Below are 23480 nucleotides of genomic sequence, written 5' to 3'. Positions count from 1 at the left end.
CATAGTTCGTCCCTAGGTTCCAACGAGATACGGTAGAAGAGAGCCAGCAGAGCTGCACCGCCTAACTCACCAAAAAGCCCGAGTCTAAAGGCCATCTGTTCTTGAAACCCTTTTCCAATTCAGTAGTGATGCAGAGTGATGATGACTATGCAAGATGACGCACTTGAAGCCCAAGTGATGATATACAAGTCCAGCGATACTTCTGCGGGCTTCCTCCATGATATGAAGCTACTGTCCACTGCCTAATAACATAACCTTTATTCATTCACACTCTCTATGACAATGTGCAGATAAAGAACCTATTTCTGGCATTCCTTGTAGATATACTTGACTAGATCATTTCCCCAACATTTGGATTGTCCTCTAGCCATCAGCAGGCCATTCCTATGGTGTGGCCACTACTCTACTTCTGTGATCGAGCGTTGGCAGCCTAAATTCATCTGCGAGCTTTGATTTCTCGGAAAAGTAATATTTAAAAACACATCTACTTCTTAGCCGCCAGCTGTACAACCAAAATAGTCTATATCAACTATGACAATTGAAGATTGCTGGCGTTGGGCCCATCCCAACCTCTAAGAGCAATTGGTCCCACCATAAACGAAAGTGCCGTCCGAGTTCTCGCAGCCGCAGGTACCGTCATCAGGGCTCTTAATGCAACCGGTGCCGACGCCAGATGACTCTCCGTTGTTGCTACATGGATTAGTATGTGTGCTGTACTGTGTCTGGTGATTGTCTGTGGTCGTGACTCACTTCCAGAAGAACGTCCAGCAATCCTCGTCGACATCCGTCATTTGCGAGTCAGTGGGCGCGGTGCAGGTGTACGCCTTGCAGGTACCGTAGGGAGCTCCATGGGCGGAGTCATACTGGTGATCGGTCACGAACACGGCAAAGGTTTGTGTTTCTGCTTCAGCATTAGAGGATGCGTGCGCGCAACTGTGGGGATTGGGAGAGAGTAGCTACGTACTGGATGTCCGCGTGTTGTGAGAGCATTCCGCGGCTTGGATGGCCTTGGAGGTCTTTGCGGCTGTGGACAGTCAGTTAGTTTGATTTACTAGACGGCAAGAGTAGTACTAACGAGAGCAGTTGTAAGTACCAGGGCATTTGCCCTTGGTGTTGGAGGTTGCTGGGTCGAGGGTAGCCAGCGCAAGTGTGGCGCCGAGAAGCACGGTAATCAGAGACTTGGAAAGCATGGTTGCGGTGGCTAGAATGTTGTTGATATCTTTGGATGAGAGTCTTTAGAGAGCTTTATATCTTCTTGGATGATTAGCCTCCTATTCTCGAAACAACATGGAGATGTCATACGGAGACCTGCCGCGTCGCTCGTTTCAAGAGAGTGGGTCAACAGTATCAGGCCAGATTTGAAGAATATGGGTTTCTGTCGGTGTAGGATATCTAAAGGAATGGTGTCCATGAAGTTGCAAATTAATGATAACTCCGCAGGTTAAACGCAGCCTAGCAGCCAATGCATCACATATCTCTCTGGACTCGACAGCCTTGACCTTAAAAGTAGCATGTTGACGAGTCTCCGGAAGTATTCCGTGGAGTTGTGTCAGATATATAGAGGATCCTTCTACATCATTGATTCTAGATCCTCGCGGACCATATTATTGTGGTAATATCGCTGAGCAGTCAATTGCTATGTGTGCTTGTTATGCACTGCTGATACGCTCCCTCCTCACCCGTTTATGGGATGCTGTCTTTCCGAAGCCGATCGCCTACTCCGTACATGTATATCAGATTCAGTCACGGAGATTTGACTATCGTTTGAAACAAACAGTGACTCTGCCGTGACCTCTACTTCAATAATATACTTTCAATCACCTTGGCGTGCTGCATCAATGCCTCATCCTTCAGCTTTCTACCGATGATCTGCACGTGGCATGGTGCACCTTCGACTTCTTTGGGCTTGTCTGAATTTCCCCCGTTAGTTACAGTTCTCTGCGAGAAGACAGGGTACTTACACGATGGGGAGTACTGGACATTCCTCACAAGCTCGGCGTCGGCAGCCTCCTCGGCCTTGCCAAAGGGAAGAACGCAAGATGGATACTGACAAGTCAGCGATGTTTCCCCGTCGGATCTATAAGACCTTACATCGAGCAAGTTACAGAAAACGGTATATGCTGGCGTCCCGTATTCGTCGTGAGGAGGAGCACAGCCCTGGTAACCCGGACCGATGATAACATCCAGCTGATTCTCGAGGAACGCCTTCCGCGCCTCTGCCATCACTTCGCCCCGCCTCACGTTCATATCATACAGTTCTCGCAGCGTCGGCTCGGGTCCGGGCTCGTCGACATTATATGTGACGCGCAGGGAGGGGACGGGAGGCTCGCCGCTGTCGGAGATCTTCTTCAAAGCTGTCCGGTCGGGATCCATGTTGAAGTATCGGAAAGACAATTCACAGGCATCAGAGATACTGGGCAATTTCCCGGTCAAGTCGACAATACGATGACCGGCTGCGGCGAGCTTCTTCACCGCGAGAGCCAGAGTTCGCTGCATGGGTGGATGAATCGGGTACTGGGGGTCCTCTGCCATGACGCCGATTGTGAGCACATCCTTTGCGGGCGCATCACACCAGGGGAAGCCCAGGACGCCGTCGTCAAGATCCTCGGGCTGCGAGTCGAACACAGTCCGGAGGAGGAGCTCGGCGTCCCTGAGGGAATGGCACAACGGCCCTGTTACGGCCGTAATTCCTGCCATACCGACTCGGCCGGCGGATGTTTGGCCTCCGGATGGCACCCGGCCAACGGATGGCTTAAATCCGGTTGTTCCGCAGCACAGCGCCGGGATGCGGATGGATCCTGCAATGTCGGTGCCGATGCCTAGCACCGAGCCACGGAGGGCAATCAGAGCACCCTCGCCCCCTGTGCTACCCCCTGCGGTGAGACTCCGGCGGTGTGGGTTGAGGACGCGGCCAAATACATTGTTATGCGAGTCTGCCGTCATCATGGTCTGCGGAACATTGGTTTTGACGTAAAGAACAGCACCGGCGGCTAGGAGGATATCGACCAAGGCCGAGTTTGTGGTTGGCGCCGGACGGTCCAGGTAGGATACAAACCCAAGAGAGGTTGGCACGCCGGCAACATTGAAGCTCTCTTTCAGACTGATGGGAAGGCCATGGAGGGGACCAATGGTCTTTCCCGTAGACGCCAGATGGTCATCCAGTTGCCGAGCTCGGTCGAGTGCTTGGTCGAAGAACGTTTCGGTCAGGCAGAACGTAAGCTGCTGGGCAATAGCAGCACGTTTGCAAAAGGCTGTTGTGACATCCACAGCACTGAGCTCTTTTGACGCCAATTTCTGCAGGAGATCAGTGGCGTCGTGGTTTGCGGTGATGTCGAGCTCGCGAGCAGAAAGAATACCGCACTTTGTGGGAATGTCAAGGACATTGGACTCGCTTGAAATGGCATTCAGGATATCTGAAGAGAGTCTCCATTCTTGAGGGATCTTGCTAGCAGCTTCAGACTGCTTAAGCTGAGCTTTTTGTTGCCAGTCGACGATGGTCATGGTGGGATGATGTAGTAGAATGATAGAGGTGTAATTTCACAATGACAATGAAGCTGACAATGAAGCCAACCCAGGACCTGCCGAGGGTAATATATTATTTTCTCTATTAGCCTCTGTCGTGATATAATCACAGGCGTGAGGGGTAAATGAATCCACCTAACAAAGCGGACTCAGCAATAAGTCAGAAGGAGACAACCAAATGCAGCCAATCAAGCACCTTTGTGCGATAATCTTGGGTTCCTCTCCGAGCGCTGAATAACAGCGTACGATTGTCACATTCTACAATTCTCGAGTATTGCCGATTCGTAGAACAGGTACAGGGTGGAGATTCCTGGTAGTTGACTTTCGCGGCAGAGTGGCTCGGGATTTAAACTTGAGAACTACCTGATATCCATAGACGCCGCTGGCCCATAAATAGAAGCAGTACAACAGACTTAGCGATAGACGTACCAATGTACGGACACAAACTATTCCTTACCCGTTGCGTGTATACCTACACTGGACCTTTTAGAAATATGGCCCGGCCGGTGCTGCAGCCAATCAACGGTATTTGCGCGCTGCTTCTCCGCATTCCCCAGATTCTGGGCTTGGTTCCGATATCGCTATTCCATAGTCATGTATTACGTCGGTAGTGGAAAAGGGCCTGTACGCCGCGACGATGATTCATAGATATTGCCCCAAAGGATAGTGAACATGACAACCTGATGTGTGGGTAATAGGAGAAGGAGCAGGAGTAGTATTCATACCCATACAGCGGCCTCCCTAGGGGCTACTATGCCGGGGGAGTCGCCTCCATGAGCCAACATTCTACCAAGCCTAAATACCAAAACGTCTCTCAAAAACAACCAAAACCCTGGGTATCTTCTTTGGCGCTGGCTGCACAGGGCGAGACCTCGGTTTCATGAAGGCGAAGATGAGCCGTCTCCCGTTTGAACTTCTCCGAGTCAACCTCCCATTCCAGTTTGGTATGTTTTCCTTCAGAGTCATCATCAAGTAGCGGTTCTCTCGTGAACGAACCAGGCTGCAGCGCCCGCGTGACCAAGTCGCGTATCATCTTGCGAACACTCCCCGCGTCTTCCGCTGGGCGTTTGGCGACCGTGCCTTTCTTCTGTTGAAACTCGAGCTGCGTGATCCGATCATGGAGAGCACCTGTATCCACGCCAAAATGATGGCCCAGCTAACACATGGTGGCAAACTTGTTAGACTCAATAGCCCGGTCAAGCTCCTCGTCGATAGAGTGGAAATGGGAGGAAGTGTCGGAACCTCTATCGAAATCGGAGGAGTCATAAAGCTCTCCGCGGTCGACGAGCCGAATGGTTGCCTCAAAGATCGCGAATGATGTTTCTAAGGTGTCAATCTTGTTAAGCTTCTGCGAAATTTTGTCCACTTTTGATTCCAGTCTCTCAGATCACCATTCATGCTGCTCTAGTTTCTCATAACATTGCGGAGCTCCCTCTTGATGCCCTTGTCCGAGACTCATTGCCTCGTGCACCCTGCCGAATTCTTGCCTAAGGACCCGGTCGCAAATCTCGAACTGCTCGTCAAGCCGCTCCTGTAGCCTGCGAGACTGTTGCTGAGGGGTTTCTTGCCTTTGTTGGTCCATTTTGATGATGAAATGATAAATCTCACCTCATCTTGGCATGCTTGAGTTTGGTGTAGATAGAGAAGCCTGACGATGAAAGCGGCAGGTGGACGAATGAGTGGGTTCTTATCGTGTGGCTGAGCATTCACTGTTATCACTTAGCACCGCCGCATTTCAGCCTCTGTCAGCCTCGCGTCAACAAACAAACACAAATCGCTTGTATTGTGCAGCGACATGCCATATCAATTTATCTACCAGAAACATATCATATTGTTCTCTCAGGAGACTATGGAGTGTGCGTCTTATCTTCTTCATCCCTCATTATAAATGCACGGTCTCTGCTCCGTCTTGTAAGACCCTGATCAACCCCTTCGCTTATATATATCCGCGTGATTGTTGCGGCTAGTAGCCTTCGTCTTCTGCCTCTTTCCCCTCTTAGACCTCAAGGGATATTCGAGAAGAGGTTCAAAAATGTCTTCAGAACAAAGATGCTCCCATTCTTCTATCTGTTACAACTCCTCTCCTCATGCTGCTGAAGTAGGTTATAAACAACCAAGTCTGAAGCAAAGGACTTCGGCCACGAGACCACCAGGGTCGCCAGGCCCATATGGCCATACTACTGATCCAACCATATTTCCAGCTCCGTTGGTTTTGCCTGGTGATGACCTGGCACTGGACCCCGGGTACCCACCGCAATCTTTTCGGGAGTGGTTGGTCGAGGAGGATCGCAACAATGTCACTTCGGACAGGAAGACAGTCTATGTTGTTGCGCCACCTCATTATGACGAAGATGCCTATTTCGCGCAGGCATGGGCCTCTGCTAGAGTGGGCAAGACCCAGCATCAGCTAGTAGCGCCTAATCCAGAGGATATCGTCGGTTACCTGGCGGCGTTTTACCATGGAGTGCCCGTTAAGCTTCTTCGAGTATCGGACTTTCGATTTGTTCCTTGGGATGGTCAAAAATCCAAGACCTCACCCCGCTTCATTGGTTTAGCCGTTTCAGACGAGTGCATTGGCATTCGGACGCGCGCATGCCCCGACAAAGTTTACCCTCGTCAATTGAACCTCGATGATCTCCTAGATGTTGCGATAAGCATACTTCCCAAGGATGCGTATGCCTTGTGTCTTCTGGTGAACCACGATCTCTACGAGGACGCTGATGATACGTTCGTCTGCGGACGTGCATACGGTGGAAGCCGCGTCGCAGTGGTCTCCAGCGCCAGGTATTGTCCGACCCTGGACGAAGTTCAGTCAGTAGAGCGAGAGCATTCGTGGCCAGCATCACATTGTGACGACTACGTCCAAATATTTAGCTCCTCCTACGTGGCGAGTACCAAAAAGCGGAAGATTGCGAGCGAATCGTCATCCTTGGCTACTGTGCCATTAAAAGCCGCGTTATCTGCATTGTCTTCTCTCCCAAATATCAATTCATCACCACGGTTATTATCATCACTCTGGCTTTCTCGAATGTGTCGCACTGCAAGCCATGAACTAGGTCATTGTTTTGGTATTGATCATTGTGTATATTACGCATGCATCATGCAAGGAAGCGCGTCTCTGTCAGAAGACACGAGGCAGCCGCCCTACCTCTGCCCAGTCGATTGTGCAAAGCTTGTACATGCAACGGGAAGCACAGCTAGGGAACGATATCTCGCACTGCTGGAGTACTGTACTAAAGCGACGAATCGTGAAACGCATTTCTTCACCACGTTTGCTGCTTGGTTGACTACGGCTCTCAGTACAGTCACAAGATAGCCTTTCTTCCCCCGAAATTCCATAGCCTGGCGAATCTCCCAGCGTGTTTGTTGAGTGACATCACAAGAGTTACGAACATTGATTCACATGTACCGGGATACACCCTGTCATCGACGCATACTCACAGGAATTTTTCCAGTTCAAGTTTGACTTGACTGGCTACAAGCCTCAAGGAGAGGTTCTACCCGTCATATGTAAGGCTGATCCACAATTGAGACTCTGAACCTGACGCTTGATCCCAAGAGCAATACGGCCATCCTTTTGGGACTCCTAAACCTCTAATGGGCATAAATCTGTAATGTATAGTGTTCAGACGTAACCTGGCAGAGCGTTGGGCTTTTGTGAAAGCAGCTACTGGACTGGTCATGGCTCTGTCGCAATGTGCTATTGGGATTATCGATCTGGTAGTCACTTGGAGTCACCTACACTCACTTGCGCTCTACAGAGTACATTAAAACACAGTGACCATACTTGAATGAGATCTTCTGCATCCTGTGATTGCCAAGCATAGACCAACCTCAATCATAGCATCATTGCGGGATGGTCGAAATATTTCCCGATTTGGAAATGGTTGCGAACGCTAAATTGGTGGACCCTGGTCAGGCTTCCCCAAATTGCTGGTGTTCTGGGTCATTCAGTCGATGCGAGATGGGTTAGTTCGAGTACTCCCCTCTTTCAATTTCAGCAATCTGGTTATGGAATTCGGGGTCCTTCTGCCTCGCAGGTTATCCCAAGCAGTTCCAGGTTGATGCCTGGTTATTTGCCTCTGTTGTACGCAAAGATATCATTCTCGAGGGGAACTCATCGGAATCGACCTGTTCATAATCTTGACCTCCGAGGTATGTTCATACCTCAAGCGGGGTGGTTCGTTGTGGAGAGTGACATGCTTTCATCAAGCCTCACATGGTGATCGTCCAGAGTAACTCGCTACGGATTAGTCTCCAGATCGAGGGGCTTGATCTTCCATTCATATGAGGAAGAGATTTTGTTGGGAACCAAGATCCACAAATACTGACGTTGTGGGATGTGTTAGTCTCTTCACATGTCTTAGTATCCAAGATTGCCGACGACTTGCAATCAAAGCCGACGAGCCTATTTAAAGACCGGCCATCACTCAGGGTCCCTACGGATTCACAAAGCCCTCGAAACCATTGCAGCCATGGAGACCAAAGGCAACCCGAAAGACTCGATGAAGTCCACCTGGCGTACTGCCAGCAGGGATACCTGGAGCCTGGGGCACTGGCTCATTCATATACTCAACGCCTACCCTTCAGAACTCGACAAAGAGGTACCGGTGCACTCCAAGAATGAACCGATCCCATTCATGCCGCAGTGGTCGCTCAACCTCTGGGTTATCTTCTACTCGTCCCTACCACTGGTGTTTCATCAGGCCTGGGCATGGTACACCGGACGCAACCTGGGTCCTTTAGCCACCTTTAATCTGTATATGTTCGCCTTCAATGCGATTGTCATCTACCAGGTACACATACTGCGGCGACTCGGTCACGTATACGGCTTCCTAGATGGCGACAAACATGAACGAGACGGCGTTCCCGACGTCGGGGTCGGCAAGGTTGTGGCTTCGGTGTACAAAACGACCGGTTCTCGCTTGGCGCTGTCGGTGTACTTCTCCTACCAAACCAGTCAACTTCCCTCACAGATGAACTGGTACTGGTTACCCGTTGAGGTCGGACTGTACGGCATCGTGCTCGACTTCTGGTTTTACTGGTACCATCGCCTCATGCACGACGTCAGCTTCCTCTGGAAGTATCACCGCACTCACCACCTGACCAAGCACCCCAACCCTTTGCTCACTGCATACGCGGATCACGAGCAGGAGTTCGGCGACATGGTCGGGGTGCCGATGATGACCTACTTCACTCTGCGGCTGCTGGGTCTGCCGATGGGCTTCTTCGAGTGGTGGATCTGCCATGAGTATGTTGTTTTTGCAGAGGTGTTCGGACACAGCGGCCTGCGCCTGCATCTGACCGTCCCGTCGCCCCTCAGCTGGCTGCTGCAGTGGCTCGATGCCGAGATTGTCATTGAAGATCATGACTTGCATCATCGGAAGGGGTGGCGGAAGAGTCACAACTACGGCAAGCAGACTCGTCTTTGGGATCGGATCTTTGGAACCTGTCATGAACGAATCGAGTCTGTGGCTGAAAATGTCGATTATGTGAATACTGCCAGGATGCCATTGTTTTGACTTGGATCAGGACTACTATGGAGTCTGAGTTAGGCAAATTGGAACAGACCTGTGGGGTTGAATTAGAAATTAACTGTATATAATTACTGCTATTCTGGCAGAGGACAACGCATGACCTAGCTTGATGAATATATTCCAATGATTATTTTTGTACCACATCGTCATTGACACTGTCATTCGTACTAAAAGATTGAGAAGGCTTTAGATCCCGAGATTATATGAACGCATATATGAATGCTCTCAACACTATATAGCTCAGTTTTATTGTTAGAGATATACGTGCTATTATTACTCCACAAATACCTGACTATTAGTCCCATGCTCCGAGTCAACAGCCCTCGCACCATGTCTTCGATGTCGTACTACAATCTCTACTGAGTAGTTGGTAGAGCATCAGAGTCAGGTGCGGAAACAATGGGACAGTCAAACTCGGGCAGGTAAGCGGATCCGCATTCAAGCTGCTTGTTTACAAATCACCGTCGGCCAAAGAATCGGGATTTTGTTGACCTGTCATCCCGTTGTAATCCACGCATCTGGCAGTGTCAGCGTCACTGTCAGCCCTAGCGGCCGAGTGGCGTCAGCGCCCAAACCTAGTCTGGTATCAGTAGATACCATGGTAACCTAATACGCAGCATAATTGAATATATATATTTATTTTACCATGGAGATGCCAGTTATCACCTTCTATTTCTCTTGATTGTGAGACTCCCATCGGATCAACCATCATGGCCACCGGAGCCGAAACGCTTCAGCAATTCTTTCCCGCGACATCCCGACCGCTGATATGCAATGCACCGATGGCGGGTGCGACAAATGCCAGAATGGCAGTAGCAGTAGCCAAGGCTGGGGGATTAGGTACGTGCTAAGCAGACAATAAAGAGAAGACGACTAATCTATGGCTCAGGTCTTATTGGCGGCGGAGCCGACTTCACTGCGTCATCCCCGGAGCTGGCAAATCTCCGGCAACAACTGGTCTACGCCAGGGAGCTCCTTGATGTTGTCGACTCGAATGCACCCCTGCCCATTGGAATCGGCTGTCTCACAATGAAGTCCGACACGTGGAAGGATAACTTTGTTCAGCTTGTTAATGAACATCGACCAGTGGCGGCCTGGCTGTTCGCCTACACCCACCGGTCGCAGCACACGGAGCTTATTCAGGCATTGCAGAGCACAGGCAGAAACTGGGGACTCAAAGTGATTGTTCAGGTTGGCACGGTGGAGAGTGCTAGAGAAGCCATCGACGATGGGGCCGATATTCTATCTGTTCAAGGATCGGATGCCGGTGGCCATCAATTCAAGCAGGGAGCTGGTTTGATGACCTTGCTTCCGGATGTAGCGGATATGGTAAGAAGAGAATATCCAGAGAAGAGCATCCCACTTCTGGCAGCTGGAGGAATCATGGATGGTAGGGGAGTCGCAGCTGCCTTGATGTTAGGTGAGTCGAGACAATTAGACTGCATCGTGGCAGATCTGAGCTGACAGCACCCCGTCTGTCCAGGCGCAAGTGGAATTGTGATGGGGACAAGAGTAAGCTGGTGGCACGCTGGATTTAATCAATACTGACTGTCGTAGTTTTTATGCACAACGGAATGCCCTGTGTCGGACCAGATCAAGGCCACTTTGATTGCCACCCATGATGGCGCTTCCTCAACGTTGAAGTACGATCGCTCCGATCCTTGAAGTACATAGGCAAGATGACTGATTGCTGCTAGATCCCGCGTACATGATGAGATTCAAGGCAAGGCTGAATTTTGGCCGAGCCAATATTCCGGGCGCGCCATTGTGTCTGACGTCCACCGGAAATGGGATGCTCAGTTGAACAAGCAGAAGAATCTGGAGCTCAGAGCGTCTCCGGCTATCGTTTGGGCGTAAGACCTTCCCTCGTCATTTTGAAATTCTGCACAGCTCTGACAAGCTTTATAGTGGCGCTGGAGTTGGACAGATTGAATCTGTCGTCGACGCAGGCACTTTGGTGACAAATACACAAGCACAGGCCAGGCAATGGATTCAAGCATTCAAAACTTGAATCAAGGTCTCCATTTTCTTGAATATTTTTATTACAGGCGTTTAATATAGTGTTTCAATTTGCCGTGCCAAGATGACTGCAGATAAACAACAGGGATAAAAACACGGGCTGCGATCTGCACGGTCTGCTGAAAATGGTCCGTTTCATCAATGCGGCCGCTAGCCCCGCTGCGATATTCTGGCGAATGATTCTATCTGGCGCGATTTGTTGCTGTATCCTTCATCGAATGTAAGCTACCTTAGTGCTTATCCAGCCCTGCCTGGACATGATATGATAGGATACAGAGCTAAGCCTAGACGCTCAGTCTTGAAGCTGATGTGAGCTCGGCGTTTTCGCCCCATTTTTGTCGCCTGACAAATTCAGCGATTCCCTCTGAATATCAATATATTATCCAGCCAACTCTCAAGCTCTCGCGGACAATCCCAACTATGGAGGGTCATCTATCAAATCATCCCTGGCCATGGCGCAAACAGGTCCAAATCTAACGACTGAAAGTGACTCGACTTTGCTGCGGCACAAACCAAAGTCCACGGACTCCCAAGGAATTACCTCTCACCGAGCTGGAATCGCATGGAGCTGGTTCCTGGTCACCGTCCCCATTTCCGCGCTGACTGCTGTCTTCCTGGCGCTGGTGTTCCATTACCGACTCCACCATGGAGACTCCCCGTTTCCAAATCTCCGCTTACCCTCCGCAGAGGATGAGAAGAATATGTTCTACGTTAATCTGAGCTCGAGCGTCATCCTCTTCAGTACGTCCTGGGCCAGCTCCGTGGCTCCCATGTTGTCTAGTTTTGTGCTCGTCTTAGCTTCGTTTCCAATCGCGCGTCGATTATCCCGTGATATCCAGCGGGGTCGTGTAGATCGCTTGCCCACACCGTATCAACTGTGTTTGACTTTGAAGTTCATTGATGGAAGTTTGCTTGGTGCAATGTGGGATTGGTTCTGTTATTTTCTCCCATGGAATAAGGGAAGTGAACGGCAGACGCCGCCTCTCAGAGCAGCTTCGACGGTTGCTGTACTTGCAACCCTCCTAGGGTATGTCCATCGTTACTCATTCTACTCGAGACCTTCTGATGAATTCCGGCAGATTACTTGTCACGGCCGCGGACACCTGGCTGCATTTTGCAACGACCACCGTGCCCTTCACTCGAGTGTCCCCAATCACCAATCATACAGATTACAGCTTTGGGCTATTGCCCCAGTGTCTCAAAGGTAACAACTCTGTGGCAGCACAGCGTGTCGACCCGATGGGCCCCGTCTGTAGCGTCTCGTTAGCCGTCACAGGCTCCTTTCTTGCAGATGCAACGACCTCCCTCCAGGTGATGAACAACGTCTCCGACCAGGCTACGGTATACACATACGCCGACGAGCACAAAACGTCCTACACATACCTCGGGGTCCCCGAAAGCGCATCCCTACTCACCCGGGACTTCACAGCCAAGACCTACGGTGCGCGCACGCAGTGCGAGCTGATCTCGACGAAATGCGGCTTGCAAAATGTAGCCTCATCGGTCAAATTCAACTGCTCCGCTGAGTTTGCGGGGTTTATCAACTCGCCCACTCTGCAGGCCGCGTTCTTCGAGGATGAAACCATGAGCAAAAATCTCAGAGGCAAGGTGGTATCCAACTATGGCACCGGGAATCCGTATTACTTCGCCCTAGCGTCTATGGTGAACCTATCCGGAGGGAAGACGCCGAACTCCACCGAGTTTGTGCAAAGCCTCCATGGCGTCCCGACCTATGTTTTGGGCTGCAACACCACCATCTACGATATCGAGTACGACCGCCTCAACAATACCGTAACCCGTTTCCAGCCCACGGTTAGCAACACCTCCGTCAGCAACATCTGGCAGACGAGCATCTCGCAGACGCAAGATTGGTTCCCCTTCTTCCAGCAGGCTGTTGGCACGGCGATCTTCAGCGATACGGCGCAGGAGTTCGCGGAAAAGGTTGCCCTGGCCCTTAGCAAAGCGACCATTGCCCTTGGGGCGGATGCACTAGGCGCACAGCCGGCGCTGGCCGCCCAGGAACGAGAGACCTTACTCGTGGCACGCATTCCTGCGGCCCCGCTTGTCACTATGGTTGTGGTCTGTTTGCTGTATGTCGTGTGCGGCTTGCTTCTCACGGGGCTCGCGGCGTGGAGTGCCCGAAATGGAGTCCCGGATGTGCAGGCCCGGCTTTCCATCGCTGGCTTGGTTGCGGACCGGTTCGAGGAACCTGGTTTGCGGAGTGACACCGATTCTGTTGAAAAGATGTTCGCCGAGTACTCGGGGAAAGAGAGCAAAAGGATAGCCATCGAGTCGGTGGATAGGGTTGGGGTTTACAGATACACAACCTGGCAGAAGCCAGAGGGTTCTACATCTGACTGGTGATAGCATATGCAAAGGATACTTTCATGAAGACTGTTTCAAATAGACTATATTATTACTCATCTTCATACTGTATAGTTCTCCTCTCAACAAATTAGGGAGAAGTGCTAGTAGACTTCACTAGGAGCGCGCAAATGATTGTAAACTCTGGTCCTAATTGTTTACCTAGACCCCAAGGATGATGCTAAATGCCAGAAGACAGGAACTATCTGCCTGTTAGATACCTTTACTAGTGTCTTGTCCCTGCCTATATAAGACAAACGCCCAACTCCGTCATCCTAATGCGTAATGGTGACCTTGCTTAAGTAGTCTGAGATAAATTCCGTGCCGACATGAACCCTAAATCAATGCATGAGCTCGTCGATCTGTTTGACTAACTCCTGAAAGCGGATCGGCTTCGACAGGAAGAGGTCAATGCCGGAATTAAAGGCCTCCTGCCGCACCGGGGCGCTACCCAATCCCGACAGCGCGATGACCGTCGTGGGTTTGAAGCACGAATGACCAGCATTGGTGCTTCCTTCGCGATGCATCTTCTCGAACAGGCGGATTTCCCGCGTCGCCTCGAGACCGTCCATGACCGGCATGGAGATGTCTAATTTTGTTAGTTAGACAGCATTAGTAGTAATAAGATCACTCACCCATGAGAACAACTGGGATGTACCCGACATTCGTTTTGTATACTTCCAGAGCCTCGAGCCCATTGGAAGCCGTATGGTAAGGAAACTTGGCCTTCTTCATAAAAGCGACCAACAGCTTCAGATTCACGTCATTGTCGTCCACCAAAAGGACGGAGGGAACTCTTTTGGTTGCCTCTATCGTTGATACTTCCATAGCAGAATCATCAACGTTAGTGGTAGTCACTGAAACTATGGCCTTTGCCGGCGTCATGGAGAAGTCGACCCGCGACACATTCTCACTGTGCCGCCTAGGTTTGCTCGCTTGAGCCGCGGTGAGAAACGCAGTGTCAAGCCCGCCAGCCGTCATACTAGCCGGCCGTTCCCTTTGGCGCTTGAGGCAAGCCAGAAGTGAATTGGCCATCTTGGACGGTCCGCATGGCTGACTGATAAACTCGTAGATCGACGTCGACGGTCGCTGACTCGCGGTGGTTGATAGCTTTTGCACCATCTGGGGGGTCGAGCAAATGACGATCATCGGCGGGCTGCGCGAGTCACTCTCAGCCATTAAGACCTGCCGACAAATCTGATCCACTTCGTCCAGGTTCGCTTGTCGGACCAAATATAGGTCGTACACCTGCTGATCTGACACGTTTGACGAGACGATGCCGACTTCCATCCCGAAATGCTCCTTGTACATTCGAAGGAGGGACGAGCGCAAGAGAACCAGCGCCTCATCCTCTTGTTTAGAGGACGACCCAAAGCCGATCAGTCCAATCGACTTGCCACGTACTCGGTCTTTTGCTTTGCGGATAATGCTGGCGTCGCGTTCGTTATCCGCCACCTCTGCCTGAGGAGTGCGCGGTAGATCCATCGTGACCGTCACCTCAGTCCCGATACCCTTAGTGGAGGTTATGTCGACTTTCCCACCAAGAGATACCACAGTCTGATGGACAATGCTTAGGCCCAAACCACTGCCTGGAGAGAGAGGATCTTCCTGCGAGAAAGGCTTGAACACATTGCTCTGTAAATATTGCTTGTCGATGCCCTGTCCGGTGTCTTTGACGGTCAAAGTTACACTCCCCATCCCCTCTCGTATCCCATCTCCACGAGCCAATCGTTTCATCTTAGGGTTGGACGGTGTCGAGCTGCACCTCAACGTCACAGAAATGTAACCCGACTGTGTGTACTTGAGGGCGTTACCGAAAAGGTTCATGAGGATCCGACGCCATGCACCCGCCTGTGTTTCAAACAGCCATTGCACACCGGGCTCAACATCGTAGATGATGGTGAGTGCTTCATTAAAAGCAGAAATCGGTCGCTCGGTGGCACCTTTCATAATTAAATCTCCGTCGCCATCCCGAGCAGGAAACTGTGGAGCTGGTCGGGCAACGAGCCCCCCCTTGGCGGAAAAGCAGTGACCAGCAAAGACGCTGTCTATAACTTCTTCCAGCACTGCATCTAGCTGAACATCTGAGATTAGATTGACCACCCCCAAGCCGCGCTGATCTTTGGAAGCGATGCGTGCAGGCAACCCCGGCCGCCGACGAAGGGCGTGCATAGATTTGAACCGAGACGATCGGGATTTGCGAGTGAACTGGTTGATCTTCGCAAAGTCCAGCATATTGTTGATGATGTCCAGCAGCGACCGACCGCACTGCTCGATGGTATTGACCAGAGCAACCTGAGCGGGTGTCATCGTGGAATCGGTCAGTAATTCTGTACTGCCGAGAATGCCATGCAGGGGACTGCGCAATTCATGAGAAATGCTTCCAACAAGAGTGGCGTGCGCCTTGTTTGCCAACTCGATATCCAGCCGATGGATCTCCGCCATGATGCTGTTGGAAAAGGCGTAGAGATAAGCCAACTCGCCTGTCAGACTGAAGACGCGCGGCGCAGCCGTCCACACGAAGAGCCCTGAAAACCAGCGATTGCGCCTTGAGTCCCAGAGAGGGAACATGGTCACACTGCGGGCCGCAGGGAACACTTTGATCAGGGTCTTGTTTTCTTCCCTGAGACTCAGTCGCTCCCGCTTTCTCTGTTTCCAGTGTCGCTGAACCTTGGAGCCCTCGTCACGACGATAAACGATCTCTCGAGAGACGTAGCTTGCGGAGGCACTGTCGCTTCCCTCACTGGACGACACCCCACCGTTCTCATCAATATTGAAGATAGCACCTCGGGGATAATGGCGGAGGAGGGATCGAAGAAACGACTCTCGCATTGGCCCGGTCAATTTCTCGGAATCATCTTGCGCCGTGGAGTATCCCAACACTTCACACACGGCCGAGTCGTCCGTCTCGGTGGACGAGTGTCCGGTAGTCGGATTGTCACTGTCACTGCTGGAATTGGCGTCACCTGTGCTGCTACTGCTCTCCATGTCCGACTGGCGACCGTCCGAGTTCTGGACCAAAGTCGCGTAAGAGTTGACACTGGCGTCGAAGAAAACAACACCCTCCACCTCCAAAGAGTCGCGCAGAACACGAGCCGCGCGTGAAATGATCTCTCTGGTGCCAGACGCCAGGGTGATCTCCGGTTGACGGTGGTGATTGGGCGTGGAGGAAATTTGAGCTCGTTTCTCAGACTCCTGTCCTTCATGAGGTCCTGTCAAGAATGTTTAGAGATGCTTCTGTTCAACGCCGTCAGCAGGATAGATGGCGGTACCTGATGGAGCTGCAGCAGCCTCCCCATGATGGCTTCGTCCCTTGAGAGGGGAGCGACCGTCCGCCCGTGTTGGGTGATGCCGTCGCATCTGTGGGACAATGTTCTGCGGGTTCTCTGACTCCTGTTCCTCATCGTCGTCGTGAGTGTGTACGGGTCTTCGGAGACTGCTCGACGGGAACGTCGCTCCCTCGACAAAGCTTCCCAACCCTGCGATCATATTGGCCCCGCGGCGGTTCTGTTCATGAGAGCGCATCATTTCCAGATGATTCATGATGGCGGCCGCGGTGTCCGTCATAAACCGAATCTCCAGCGGGTCTAACCCTGCACGAGGCTGACCGTCACTCACTGCGAATGCGCCGATGGCAATGCCCCGACGGCTCATAATAGGGACTCCAGCATAGAATCTCAGGTGTGGGGCGTTCACCACATACTGTCGCTTGCTGCACCGGTCGTCCTTGGTCATATCCGGAATGACCAATGCGGTATATCCTCCATTCGGACCCTCTGGTCCGGCGTTGAGCTGGTCCTCCTCGCAGCAATAGTGACAGATCCCATCTGGTTTGGGAATGACACTGCTGCCCAGCCACAAGCCATCTCCATCCACATGGACCCTGTCATCTTGGAGACTTAACGTGCGAGTCGATTCAGCGAGGATATATTGCGTATGACGGTCGAAGAGGGAGATCATGCATCGTCGGGCATTCAATCGCAAAGCTCCGAGCTGCGCAAGCGCCGTCAGAGTGGTGTCTTGTGATGATTGTGGTAGCAGTTCCGCATCGATTTCGCTCCGAGGTGATGGTGGTGGCCGATGAAGGAGACCCGGACGCTGAGGCAGCTGGCAATATCTGGCACTGCGTTAGATGACCTGACTCTCTTGAGTAAGCGAATACGTGGCACGCACTTGTAAAATTCACGCTCTTGTGCCATAGCGACCTCGGGGGAGGGGTTGCAGCCTGATGTGCTAAATTCCGAGACCTCTAACATCTCATGGTTTGTTCTTCATCTCTCTCACTAGCACATGGCTCAAGAATTCAAGGGAGGCTGTACAGGTATGATGAATTCTTTTTTGGGGCCAGACCTCAAGAGAACGCCACTGGAAAAGGAAACTCAAAAAGTTGCTGAGAGACGATCGATTGTTGATCAGAGGACAGGACCACTGGGGGCTTGCTGTGGGAATGGGAAATTGGAAACAACTTGGAAACATGGAAGAGACACCCTGAGGCCTAAGGAACCAAGGCCCCAACGTCATCATGGTACTTTGTCATTTCGATGGCAAGATTTAATTGGCTGACAGTTGTCGCACTAGCCGGTATCGGGAAAAGGCCATTGTGGGGCAGGCCACAGCATCCCCACTGCCTCCGATTCAGCAAGAAAACCGGCACAACTGAACTGCGAAGCCAACAAAGTAAGGAGAGATACGAATGATCTTGGATCGGAATGTCAGCCATACTTAGGCATACTGGGTTAGTTCAATAATGGACATACCCTTGAGGCGGTAGAACAATGCACTTTGTACGGAGTACGGCATTATTGGTGGGTTTTGTCGCAGACCCAGCGAGTGTGGCCCTTGACCCCACCTTGGATCCTTCGGCCGAAGGTGCCAAAGCCCACAGTCGGAGACAACGCGAAACGACCGGGGCAGCAGCGTCAAAGAGACGAGCCAAAATGACAATGTGGATTGTGCGCTCTAGAGTCAGTGTACAAAGGAGGGTGGGAATCGCGGATTGGAACGATTTGCTGGTCCCTAGTCTGGAGGTAGACCGGCCACAACACGTGACCTTTAATGCTCACTGTATATTCTGAGACGAACAGACTCAGCAGTGAAAGACTGGATCTACTGAGGAGAGTATGATATCTTCAGAATCGTATATTGTATTTGGAATGCCTTCCGATTAACGATAACATGGATTAATCTCAGACCGAGTAAGTAGTCTGAAACAGGATGATCATCATTGTCTGACCCTCGCTAGTGCAGTCGATCAAAAGATCCACATGTCACAGATCTTCGATATTATCAATGCAGACCTGAATTTGCCAGTACATACTGCTATCTGTCAATATAATACATAATATTTGTTCGTTTCGATAGGTAGGATCCCTTTTCAAGCACCACAGACAGACTGCTCGCAATCCTACCACCGGTTCTTAACTCCATGTGAGCCCAATTATTCTCTCAGCTGCCTTCTCAAGGTCTGTATCCGTGCTGATGTCTAACTCCGATGTTGAGAGCTACAATCCATAGGTGAGCTTCATTGCTCCTTGGGAAAAGCTATGTTGGCTTACCATTTTCATCGCCGCATCACAGTTAGTGCCTTGCAGTCGGACTACTACAGGAACCCTGAACCCTCCTAGTGCGTGTGCTGCTTGGATAATGGATTCGGCAATCATGTCACAACGAACAATACCTTGGTCCATTAGCTGTGCTTCCCGTTATGGCGGAGGACACATACCTCCGAAGATGTTGACGAAAATCCCCCGGACTCGTTGATCCCGGCTCAATATCTCAAAAGCCTTGAGCAGTGTCTCAGTGGTGGCTTTGCCTCCTATGTCAAGGAAGTTGGCACATTTTCCGCCGTGTAGATTGATCAGATCGTTCGTTGCCATTGCCAGTCCGGCGCCGTTGACGATATTTCCAATGTGGCCGTTGAGGCGGATATACACTAGACCATGTTTTTGAGCCTCGTATTCGTCTTCAAAGCCCGGCATGCGTTCTTCTTTACTGAAGATCTCTGGTTGACGGAACTGGGCGGCGTTATCAAAATCAAACTTGGCATCAAGACAGACAAAGCTTCCCTCAGGAGTCCGCACAAGCGGGTTCAATTCCAGAAGGATGGCATCCCTCTCCTCAAAAAGCTTGATCATCTGTCTGATGATCGATTCGATTGTCGGCATTTCCTTTTCTGAGAAGCACAACTGCTTCTGGATCCTGGCCATGGTTTCGGCAGTGATGCCCTCGGAAAGGTTAAACCAGAACTTGTGCAGCTTGTCCTGGTTGGACTCGATGTTCACACCACCCTGATCAGAGATGAGGATAACCGGACTGTATCGTTCGCGATCGAACGTCAACGAAAGATAGAACTCCTGTTCGACGTCGACTGCTTTATAGATATACAGTTTTCTGACCAGCAGGCCATTTGGTGGCGTCTGCTGTGTAGTCAGGTAATGGCCAAGCATTCTGGACGCCTGCTGAAACGCCTGTTCTGGTCTGTTTGTCCTCATGTCAGCTCCCAGGATCAAATGAGTTGGTTCCACCGCACTCACGTTGCTACAATGCGAATGCCTCCCTTGCCGTCACTGCTCATCTTTCCCTTGCCGCGTCCTCCAGCCAGAATTTGCGATTTGAGAACTGACGGTGCACCTGGCGAAGATCATCAGCATTGTTCAATAGTTCAACAAGGGCTTACCAATCGATGACACGACAGCCTCCGCATCCCCCGGATTTGTGACCACATATCCGTGTGGTACTGGGATTGAATACTCATAATAGCACACTAAGCATCAGATCACTGCGTGAAGCAAAAGCGTCTTACCTGCTCGAGAAGTTTGTGGGAGTGGTGCTCTAGGAGGCTCAGCTGCCGTATTTGCTGCTTGGAGACTGTGGAGCCCTATGTGTAACAGTCAGACTAGGATTATGACTGAAGGCTTCCAGATCCGCGCACATGATAAATAAGCTGTGTCACCCGGCGGCGAAACATTTCTAATAATCAAATTTCATATAACAGCAGTATGGGACATGAAGATCATCTCAGAAACTGAGAGGAAAGCTACCCAATTAGATGAGCCTCCAGTATGGCTGTTTCAGAATCCGAGTACCATCCGGAGCCTCTGAGACATAGTTCAAAGGTATGGTCATAACCATAGGAAGAATCAATCCCTGAAATAGTAAATTCCAAGTCCAATTTAGTAGAAAGGATTATAGCAGAAAGTCAAGTTAGTACCCGGTGACATAGACAAAACAGTCACATGGGATGCGTTCTTATAGCCACATACGCAGTCTATTTTTATTCTTTTGGTTGGCCAAAAGTGAGTCTAGCACATCCATCTGTTACAGTCACTATGGCGTGGAGATGTCGATAGAGTGTGGCAATAGTGCAACCCTCACTGCTTAAGCTTTCCGTGACGTCTATGATTATCCCATAGATCCGTGGATATTAGTACATCCCCTTATCTTTTACAGTCGATTATTTAGCTCCTGGACTTTCTTTTCCAAGGTCGTTATGAAAGGTTCCTTATCGTTTTATGAAATGAACATCAAGGCCAATCATGTATATGCCAACTCTGCTGCTTTTGGACCTGTCTGGTCCCCGTGCAGATTCCCAGGAGGACTAGAAATAGATACATATAACTATCCTTAATAGAATGATCGTAACCTAGAGGGTTGTAGCCCTGTAGAGTAGGAATTAAACATTAAGAGCATTGCACTTTAGAAGCCACAATCAGCAAATAGCTATCATCATTTTCGTTCAGCAGACCGCGTGGCAGCTGTCGCTCCAGTCTCATCATCCATTCCAGCAGCAAGATGATCCCTAGGATGCCTTGCACACAGGCCCGCTGACATGGAGAATTGCGGGAGCACCAGAATCCTTGGACCAGATCTCAACACTGTCGGACTGAGTGCCCACGTAGATCGAAAATTTCCCGTTGGCCTGCGCACCCTTACATGCCGCAGTGATGTCCATTGCCTGCATGTTTTGATACGGCTCAAGCAACATACTAGTAAAGATATCACCGGAGTCAGGAGCATTCTCGCCATCCACTGTATCTTCATTCCAGTCGGAGGATAATGCTCGAGCGACTGTTACATTCACGGCGAACGGATTAGGCCGAACGAAGGCAGGGAACTGCACAGTGCACTTGGCTGCATCGGTAACTGGGGCAGGCAGCTTGAAGCCGACCAGGAAGCGCACCCAGGCCAGGCCACCTGTGCTTGCGCGGAGGGTTTTTTCGTGGCCAAGTGTGCATTTGTAGCAGTTTCTCTCTGGACAGTCGGGGCAGCTAACAGTCGAGCGCAGGATAGTGGAGTCTTTTATGGCAGGCGCATCTTGAGCCCATGAGGTCGTGATACAACTGGCAAGGGCAGTAAGCACAGTGCAGATGGTGAGAGGGGCTGGTGTATGCATTGTATGAGGTTGTGATCCCTGTTTGATTGAGTCAATGATGGACTGATAGTCGAGTATTGGGGTTCGTGGGGACTAGGAGAGTATCGAGGCTCTATTTATGCACAATAATCTATCAAAAGAGTAAAACCAGTTGCACCAGACACCTTGAGAGTCACGTTCGGCTTTGACTGAGTTGGCCTCAGCCAACTGGTCGTGGCACAGCTTCTGAGACAAATACGAAGCTTCTCTTGATTGGAAGACATGTGCTTTGGAAATTGTTATAATTGGATGAGTTTCTCCAGTTTTACGAGCACACGAAATAGAGTTACACAAGACTTGTTCATCTGCAGAAAGTGAAGGGCAAAATAGACATCCTGAGTTGAAAGGTAGCGGGGTGCTATTTTCGTCTATGGCATCAGCCCTATTATTCGAAGTTCCAAGTCCTGCTGACGCCTAAAGTCGCGTCATAATTTCATGGATGCATTCATATGAGCCAGCTCGTTGATATACAAGTGTCGCACTGCATCCTAGGCATCTCTATGGTCAGCTGTTTAGAGGAGGGTTCCCCGAAAGGGTCTTCTTTCTATCCATATCCTTCTGGTAGGGCAATTTCTGTCAAGATATCCTACGTGATGACGGAAGTCAAATTCCTTTCTTCTTGTTCTCAAAACTCTCAGACTATCCCCAGCTGTGGTGTAATTAATATGTCACGGGCTGATATTGCTGGAATTTCCTGCCATATATATATACTGCACGATCGTCAGTTCTCTTTGAAACGGTTACGAATCAGCATAGGCATCACAGTATATTAGCATTTATTCCGAACGGTGAGTGTCCCATGACTAAAAGCATAGTGATACACTGTATTTAGATGCGGGAAGATCGACGGCTGTCAGTCTATGTCTAACAGTGAGGTTCAATACCTCATCATAAGCTGATAAGTTGGAAATATATATCATTTATACAGTCATTATGTAAGCCCGTCAGTTATGATAAGCTGTCCATGCTGTTCTGTGATCAGCTAAATAGTAATGATTCTTCAATGGCTGAATCTCGTTTTGAGGCCGCGTGCGCCGTTGCTGAGAATGCTGTAAAACTACAACTTCTGTGGAGGATATCGCTCATCTCATCCCTTATACTGTCGGCGTCCGGTTCAATTAATCTAGCTTCCACTAAAGAGAATTTATATTACCTTGGCTTTTTTTTGATAATTTCATGCGTGCGGAGTGCTGGAGGGCCGGGATCTCGACTACCGCTAGTCACTTTGAATCCCCACTGCTACTGCTGCAGCCGAGTAGTAAAAGCGAAGGGCTTTGAGAACCTTCTGTACAGCCAATGGACCGGCTGAGCACGCGTTCGCATAGAGTGTATAACGCAGGTTTATTGTGCTTGGTTGACATGGCTGAGAGGTCTCTCTTTCGTTGGTCAACAGGAATTGCAGCTTCTGCAGTTGTCACAGACAACTCCGTGGAGAACTAAAGGAAAGAGTCCAAGCCTTTTGATCCGATTAGCGAATTTGTCTACGTACCACGTGGTCAATGTCCATCCGACAACCGGAAATCGGTCGATATCGGACCATGTACTCCCGTAATCTGATCCTGCGAAACCGGTTTAGGTAATATGATCCACTTGGAGCTTCGGAAGGTCGCCGAATCTTATCAATCAAT

General features: G+C 50.5%; 6 protein-coding genes across 6 annotated transcripts; 4 read left to right on the top strand and 2 right to left on the bottom strand.

Moving 5' to 3' along the window:
* Positions 1-572: 572 nt before the first annotated feature.
* On the bottom strand, positions 573-3501 carry ALT_7333 (acetamidase; the record flags this gene model as incomplete). Its single annotated transcript, XM_089600236.1, has 7 exons — positions 573-690; positions 751-901; positions 965-1024; positions 1076-1219; positions 1812-1910; positions 1962-2046; positions 2092-3501. The coding sequence occupies 7 exons, from the start codon at positions 3499-3501 to the stop codon at positions 573-575; spliced, it is 2067 nt and encodes a 688-aa protein (XP_089455421.1).
* Positions 3502-4402: 901 nt separating this feature from the next.
* Positions 4403-6573, top strand: ALT_7332 (uncharacterized protein; the record flags this gene model as incomplete). The annotated part of the gene is made up of 4 exons (XM_089600235.1): positions 4403-4466; positions 4545-4817; positions 5724-6328; positions 6397-6573. 4 exons carry the CDS (start codon positions 4403-4405, stop codon positions 6571-6573), a joined length of 1119 nt encoding a protein of 372 aa, XP_089455420.1.
* Positions 6574-7997: 1424 nt separating this feature from the next.
* ALT_7331 (sterol desaturase family protein) lies at positions 7998-9044 on the top strand (the record flags this gene model as incomplete). Its single annotated transcript, XM_033560549.2, has 1 exon — positions 7998-9044. One exon carries the CDS (start codon positions 7998-8000, stop codon positions 9042-9044), a length of 1047 nt encoding a protein of 348 aa, XP_033416440.2.
* A 725-nt stretch (positions 9045-9769) lies between these two features.
* On the top strand, positions 9770-11070 carry ALT_7330 (nitronate monooxygenase; the record flags this gene model as incomplete). The annotated part of the gene is made up of 6 exons (XM_033560550.2): positions 9770-9899; positions 9949-10479; positions 10543-10571; positions 10617-10702; positions 10757-10912; positions 10968-11070. The coding sequence occupies 6 exons, from the start codon at positions 9770-9772 to the stop codon at positions 11068-11070; spliced, it is 1035 nt and encodes a 344-aa protein (XP_033416441.2).
* Positions 11071-11530: 460 nt separating this feature from the next.
* On the top strand, positions 11531-13442 carry ALT_7329 (uncharacterized protein; the record flags this gene model as incomplete). The annotated part of the gene is made up of 2 exons (XM_033560551.2): positions 11531-12105; positions 12158-13442. 2 exons carry the CDS (start codon positions 11531-11533, stop codon positions 13440-13442), a joined length of 1860 nt encoding a protein of 619 aa, XP_033416442.2.
* Positions 13443-13783: 341 nt separating this feature from the next.
* Positions 13784-21834, bottom strand: ALT_7328 (putative sensor histidine kinase/response regulator; the record flags this gene model as incomplete). The annotated part of the gene is made up of 9 exons (XM_033560552.2): positions 13784-14031; positions 14078-16654; positions 16715-17559; positions 17616-17691; positions 19165-19919; positions 19976-20072; positions 20119-20191; positions 20245-20319; positions 21259-21834. 9 exons carry the CDS (start codon positions 21832-21834, stop codon positions 13784-13786), a joined length of 5322 nt encoding a protein of 1773 aa, XP_033416443.2.
* Positions 21835-23480: the final 1646 nt, after the last annotated feature.

This window comes from Aspergillus lentulus, assembly GCF_001445615.1.
Source record: "Aspergillus lentulus DNA, contig: Alt13, strain: IFM 54703, whole genome shotgun sequence".
NCBI classification, from domain to species: Eukaryota; Fungi; Ascomycota; class Eurotiomycetes; order Eurotiales; family Aspergillaceae; genus Aspergillus; species Aspergillus lentulus.
Note: the sequence above shows the minus strand (reverse complement) of the source record. Positions and strands in the feature narration are given on the sequence as shown.